This window comes from Condylura cristata, unplaced genomic scaffold (genome assembly GCF_000260355.1).
Source record: "Condylura cristata isolate star-nosed mole 26May11 unplaced genomic scaffold, ConCri1.0 scaffold00032, whole genome shotgun sequence".
NCBI lineage: Eukaryota > Metazoa > Chordata > Mammalia > Eulipotyphla > Talpidae > Condylura > Condylura cristata.
In genome coordinates this window covers 20,024,112-20,030,611 of record NW_004567133.1, presented here as the reverse complement: position 1 = coordinate 20,030,611, position 6,500 = coordinate 20,024,112, and the positions used below count along the sequence as shown (strand labels likewise).

Below are 6,500 nucleotides of genomic sequence, written 5' to 3'. Positions count from 1 at the left end.
CACTGCCGCTTCGTTTGTTAGCCCGACTTGTCACCGCACCAGGCGGCAAGACTGCAGGGGCCGCCATCTTCTTCTCTCAGTCTACCGCCACTTCCGCTCGGAAATTGACACCGCACGCAGCAGGGGACAAAAAGGATCCTGTACTTGAAAGGCGAAAGACTAACCAAAGGCCGGGGCCGGGGCGGGGGCGGGGACGGGGCTGAGCCGAGCCGAGCCGCCCGTCCGCAGGGAGGACCTGTGGGTGCGCGGGGGCCGCATTCTGGACCCGGAGAAGCTGTTTTTTGAGGAGCGGCGCTTGGCCGACGAGCAGCGGGACTGCGGCGGCTGCATCCTGGCGCCGGGCTTCATCGACGTGCAGATCAACGGTGCGGCCCGGCCGGGGAGAGGGGGGCTCCGGAGGACCTCGGAGCACCGTGCGACCCCTGTGTTCCGTGCCCTCAGGTGGATTTGGCGTGGACTTCTCACAGGCAACGGAGGACGTGGGCTCAGGGGTCGACCTGGTGGCCCGGAGGATCCTGGCCCACGGAGTCACCTCCTTCTGCCCCACTTTGGTCACGTCCCCGCCGGAGGTTTATCACAAGGTGAGCTTGTGACTCCCTCGTGGGGGTGGGGCCCAGCGCCCAGCCCCGGGCTGTTGAGACCTCTGTTGAGATATTCTCCCCTCACACCCTGGGCCCCTGGGGGAGCCCCCGGCCGCCTTTGGGCCCAGGACCCTCGCCCTCCACCTGCTGCTCGCCCTCCCGGCCCTCACTGTGGCGGCAGCAGTGAGATTGCCTCCTCACCCAGGGTCGCTGGGCGCCGCCTTGGGCTGCCCTGGCCGGCCGGGCTCTCCCTTGTAGCATGTGGCCCCGTGGGCCAGCCGGAGTCCCTGGTGCATTTTCCTTTGGACGTGGGCCCCCACTTTTGCTCTGACGTGCTGCCCCCGACCTGTGGTCAGGGCGCGTGCTTCCCGGGGTCCTTGCCTGGTGTCTCCGCCTGGACGTGCTGCCCCACGCGCCGTGGCCAGGGTCAGAACCCGTGCCATGCCCTTCTCAGGCAGTCCCCAGAGCCGGCGCCCCGTAGGGCTTCCTGCCGCCTGTGGACACCACCGGAGGTGGGCCTGCGGCCAGCTGGCTGTTCAACCCTTCACCCCTTCCGACCTTTGGGTCTCAGCCCTACCGCGAGCGGGGGCCTGGAGCCGCCTCCTGGCCTGCAGCGCGCTGGTGGGCGCAGCTCTCGGTCCCCCACGTGCCCTGCCGCTGGCCCTGACTTGGGCTTGGTTTCGTGCCTGCTTTCTGCTCTGCCCTTCCCTGCCTCTGGCCCCACCCTGGGCTCCCCTCGGGGACACAGCACTCAGCACGCCCCTGCCCTCTCGAAGCCTCTCCCTTCACTGCGAGGATGGCGACCCTCCTGCCTGGTCAGCCTGTGCCCTCCGCGGGCACCTTCCGCCCTTCCCTGTCACCTCCGGGGAGCGTCTGGCTGTTGGCCCGTCACGGCCCACACTTGCGTACAGGTAGAAGCCTCGGGAGGCGGGGAGGAGCCGGCGAGGCGCCTGTGGGAGCCGGTGGCTGGAAACCAGGCCTGTCCCGGGCACTGCAGACGCTCGCCAGACTCGCAGCCGCTGACCCCTCTCCCTGCAGGGCCCTCACGCGGCACGGTGGGTCCCCCACGGAGGCCGGCCCGAGCTCACAGGCCCCTGCCCTGTGTCCGGGCTCCCCTTCCTGCCTGGGGGGAGCCCGGCCTGGGCCCCTTCAGGCCCTATCTCTGAGTCAGTGGCCGGTCCCCCGCCGTCCGTCCTGGCCACAGCTCTGCAGCGCACGTGGCCCTCGCTCCCTGGGCCCCTGGCGTGCGTTTGAGGACACTGGGCTGTGTCTCGTCCCCCTCGGGCGAGAGTACACACGGCGGCTCCTCGAGGGCTGCCAGCGCCGCCCCGCCCGTCCCCACCCAGGGACAGTCACTTGCAGAGTGGCTGACGCTGCTGGACTTTGTCCTCCGCTCAGCCGCACTGGTGGTGCGGGACGGCCCAGTCCGGGTGGCACGGGTGTGCCAGCCCCTCCCGCCCGTGCAGCTGCTGTGGGCTGGTGGCGCCTCCCACAGCGCCCTCGCCTGCCAGCGCGCGCCCACCGCCGTTCCCCAGGCTCGGCGTCCTTCTTTGCGTGGTCTGTTAGGTGCCAGGCCCAGCTCTGGCGCTCTGCGGCGTCCGCCGTCCTCCCGAGCGCTGGACGCAGCGGCCTGTCGCTGCCCTCTTCCGCCCACAGCCTGGGGCCCGCCGCCGCGCCGGCCGCCAGTCCCGCAGCATCCCCTGCCCTGGGGAGACACCCCCCCTCCCCAGCTTTGCCTGTTGGGGGAGCGTGTCTGGGGGCCGCCTCATGCCTGGCGGGCCCCGCACAGGCCCTGCTGTGTGGTCTCGTGATGTGGGGCTGCTGAGGAGTCAGGAGCCAGGTGCCCTGGGCCTCTGCAGGGGCCTGTCCGGCGCTCTGGCAGCCTGTGGGGCCTGCCCTTCCCCCGGGTCTGGCCACTGCTGGCCGGCCCGCCAGAAGTGCGGCTTCATGTTTCCTTTCTCCAGGGCGCCCCTGACCGTTTCCCGGTCGGCTCCTGCCGCCTCGGGGCCCCGACTGGCCTCGCGGCCATCCCCGGGCTTCTGCCTGCCAGTTCCTCTCGGTGTCCGCTGGGCGCCGTCTCCCGTGGGGGCCTCGCAGCGCCAGCCTGGCCTCACGCTGCGGGGCCTTGGGCCGGGGTTACCAGGGCCCCCCGGGCTTCCGCCCTGTGTTTCCTCCTGAAGCTTCCAGCTGCCAGCGGGCCCAGGAGGTGCCCCACGGCGCCCCAGGTTGCCCAGGAGACACTCGCCCACCCTCCAGCGCTCCCTGCAGGCCTGCAGGGGCCCAGCTCCTCTTGTCAGTACCCCTATTTCTCAGGGCCAGGCGCCCCAAGGCTGAGCCCGGTGGGCGGGGCCTGCCCCTGCTGTCCCCCACGGTGTGTGGCCCCGCTCTCCGCCAGCCCCAGAAAAGCCCCTTCACTTTTGGGTGGGCAGGCCGAGGGGAGGCTGCGGGGAGCTGGGCCCTCCCGGCCTCCTCAGGAGAGGTGGGGTGCCTGTCACACTCGGCTGCCCCCCCGTGCCGCCCAGCTCTGGGCTGGGGCTTCGCCCGTCCGCCTCAGCTCCGCCGGGCCTGCACCCCGCCGGCCTCCCATGCCGCAGGTTCTCCAGTCCCCCGACTGTCCTCTGCGCCGGGGCCAGAGTGCACTCGAGGCCTGGGGCTCCCCCGTGTCCCTGCGCCCTAGCCACTGCCCATCCCGGCCGCTGCCCGCCCTGAGTCCCGGGCCTCAGACATCCTCAGCCGAGGGCCAGCAGGCTTGTGGGGCTGTGAGCTCTGGGCACTGGGGTGTGGGGCAGGGCTTTGACAGCTGGATCCCCCCAGGTCCTTCCTCAGATCCCCGTGAGGAGTGGTGGTCCCCGTGGGGCTGGGGTCCTCGGTGAGTGGCTGACCCCCCTGCTTGCCCCCACCCCGGGGACTCCTTGGGGACCAGCACTCCCCCCAGATGCCTGACTGGGGAGGGGGCTGGCGAGGGGTGGACAGCGCCTCTGGTGGGGGCTGCTGGCGCCATCGGCTCCCTTTCTCCCAGGGGTGCACCTGGAGGGCCCATTCATCAGCCGCGAGAAGCGGGGTGCACACCCTGAGGCCCACCTACGCTCTTTTGAGGGCAACGCCTTCCACGACGTGCTGTCCACCTACGGGCCCCTGGACAACGTCCGCATCGTCACGCTGGCGCCCGAGCTGGACCGCAGCCACGAGGTGATCCAGGCGCTGACGGCCCGCGGCGTCTGCGTGTCCCTAGGTGAGGGCGCCCCGTGCGGCCGGCCGGCCGGGCCCCCAGGCAGGCTTCTGGGGCTGAGTCTGTCCCCGCGCAGGACACTCGGTGGCTGACCTGCGGGCAGCGGAGGAGGCTGTGCGGAGCGGGGCCACCTTCATCACGCACCTCTTCAACGCCATGCTGCCGGTGAGTGCCGGGCCGGGCGCGGGCGCCTGGGGCCTGCCGGGGCTCAGTCGCCTGCCCGCTCCTCCCAGTTTCACCACCGGGACCCGGGCATCGTGGGGCTCCTGACCAGTGACCAGCTGCCCCCCGGCCGCCGCATCTTCTACGGGATGATCGCCGACGGCATCCACACCAACCCGGCTGCCCTGCGCATCGCCCACCGGGCGCACCCCCAGGGTGGGCGGCAGTGGCGGCGGGGGCTGGGCGAGGGGCTGGGCGTGGCAAGGCCTGAGTCCCCTCCCCTGCAGGGCTGGTGCTGGTCACGGATGCTGTCCCCGCCCTGGGTCTGGGCAATGGCCGGCACACGCTGGGACAGCAGGAGGTGGAGGTGGACGGGCTGACCGCCTACGTGGCAGGTGAGCGGCCGCATGTGCAGCTGCCCCTGGCGGGCCTGGGTGCCCGCACCCCCTGCGTCCCGGCCCAGCCCCTCCACCTGCTCCCCCCTGTTCCCCAGGCACCAAGACTTTGAGCGGCAGCATCGCCCCGATGGACGTCTGTGTCCGGCACTTTCTGCAGGCCACAGGTGAGGGGGTCAGGGGCCGGGCGCGTCTGGGGCGGGAGGAAGAATGGGGGCTGTCAGGGCCCTCCATCCGAGGGTTCCCAGGGGCCAGGACATGCTCGGCGCTGGGCCCCAGGTCGGGCCCTGAGGGCTGCTGGGGGCTCTCGGGGTGGAGTGCCCTGGGAACGGCCGGAAGGGGTCCGCGGAGGCGTGGGCCCTTGGGCCCCTGGGGCTGCTCAGGCGGAGGCAGGGAGACACGCAGGGCGTGGGCAGCACTCCGGTGCCGGGGCTGCCTGGACGCCCAGGTCACACCTCATGGGGGGTCCTCTGCCTGGGACCTGGGAGGGGCACTTGGGGCCTAGAACGCTACTGCGCTCACCGCTCAGGACTCCCCTTACCTGCCCCGGAGGGGCGAACAGCCGGGAATAGGGGCCCACACGGTGTCCCCGTGGCTGCCAGGGTACGGCCAGGCCAGGCCTCAGCGTGCTGGGGCTCGTGGACGGTCACCCTCTGTGTCCCCGGAGCAGGCTGCAGCGTGGAGTCTGCCCTGGAGGCCGCGTCCCTGCACCCTGCCCAGCTGCTGGGGCTGGAGAAGCGCAAGGGGACCCTGGACTTTGGGGCCGACGCAGGTCAGGGCTGATGCAGGACGGCGGGGTAGCCTGAAGACATGGGTGTCTGGGGCGGCGGCACCTGCCTGAGTCTGGCCTGGTCCATCAGCCTGGACTGTCTGGAACCGAGACGGCCAGCTGAGGGCCCCGCCCCTGCTGTCAGCAGTATTGGCTCCAGGCCTCTGGCAGCTGCAGCCACCAGACCGCGTTCTCCCACCAGCTGGGGTGGGGTGGGCCGGCGGGGCGGGGCGGGGTGCCCGCGCCTCACCCTCGCCTCCGCAGACTTCGTGGTGCTGGATGATGCCCTCCATGTGCGAGCTACCTACATCTCTGGCGAGCTGGTGTGGCAGGCGGAGGCAGCCAGGCAGTGAACACACCAGGCTGGAGAGGACGCCCCACCCAGCTGGGCACCGCCAGGGCTGGCCACCGAGGAGCTGGTCTCCAGGGAGCGAGGGTGCTGCCCCTGGGGACGGCCACCTAGCGGTGGCCAGCTGGATAAACGCATGTCCCTACAGGGCTTGCTGGTCTCTGCGTCTTGCTTCTCGCTGTCACCCCCGAGTCCCTTCTTGGGGGTTTTGGGGGCTGAGGGCTGGGAGTAGCAGGCGCCCTGGCCCAGTGGGTCCCCGTGGGGTGACAGGGTCTCCCTGTATGGGAAGGCTTTGCCAGAGGCTCTGAGTGGACATGCACCCAGACACGAGGCCGTGGCCCGGCTATGTCAGAAGGGGCTTGGGGACATTTTGAGGTTTCAAGCGGAATAACTGGGGGCTGGGTTCCTGTAGCCCAGGAATCAGTTCTGGGCGTGTGGTGCATGCCGCTGGGGGCAGAGACACCCCCTGTGGGAGCCAGCCACAGGGATGCTGGGGGCGGGTCAGATGAGTGGACAGCAGACCCCTCCTGTGTTCTCTGCGGGTGAAGACCCCTTGCCATCCATCTCTCAGGTGGGGAAACTGAGGCACCGTTTCCCAAAGCTGTGAGCACCAGGGCGTGGCGGAGGGTGGCACCCAGAGAGGAGCAGTATCAGGAGAAGGCCTGCGGATGGCCAGGGCCTGGTGCGGGCCTGAGGGTGGGGCGCCTGGGCGTTTTTGCACCTGGGGTCTGAGATCCCGACAGCGCCCGTCCAGCTTCAGGGTACCATGGCGTTGGCCACGCGCCCTCCTGCAGAACTCTCCAACAGCCCCCACGTAGAGTGCACGGGCGCGGAGGCCCGCTCGGCTGTCGCCTCCGGCCTCCAGGTGCAGGCCTGCCGTTCCGCGGGGCTTGCCCGAGCTGGCCTCGCTCACCATGGAGGCTGCGCGTCCACTTGCCGTGGCCTCGGGCTCCGCGTCGGGAGCGTGCACACGCTACGACGCCCCCGGGGAGCGGCCCCCGCGGGGACCCCGGCG

The 6,500-nt window shown here is 71.0% G+C and overlaps 1 protein-coding gene across 1 annotated transcript in view; it reads left to right on the top strand.

Annotated features, from left to right (window-relative positions):
- The window catches only part of AMDHD2 (amidohydrolase domain containing 2), a 6,385-nt gene extending 756 nt beyond the window's left edge, over positions 1-5,629 (top strand). Inside the window, exons 2-11 of the mRNA XM_004691813.2 lie at positions 229-365; positions 442-581; positions 3,396-3,450; positions 3,601-3,813; positions 3,887-3,975; positions 4,044-4,188; positions 4,260-4,367; positions 4,466-4,534; positions 5,038-5,139; positions 5,401-5,629. Coding sequence (XP_004691870.1) covers positions 229-365; positions 442-581; positions 3,396-3,450; positions 3,601-3,813; positions 3,887-3,975; positions 4,044-4,188; positions 4,260-4,367; positions 4,466-4,534; positions 5,038-5,139; positions 5,401-5,489 — 1,147 coding nt within the window. The 3' untranslated portion in view covers positions 5,490-5,629. The remainder of the gene's footprint in view (positions 1-228; positions 366-441; positions 582-3,395; positions 3,451-3,600; positions 3,814-3,886; positions 3,976-4,043; positions 4,189-4,259; positions 4,368-4,465; positions 4,535-5,037; positions 5,140-5,400) is intronic.
- Positions 5,630-6,500: the final 871 nt, after the last annotated feature.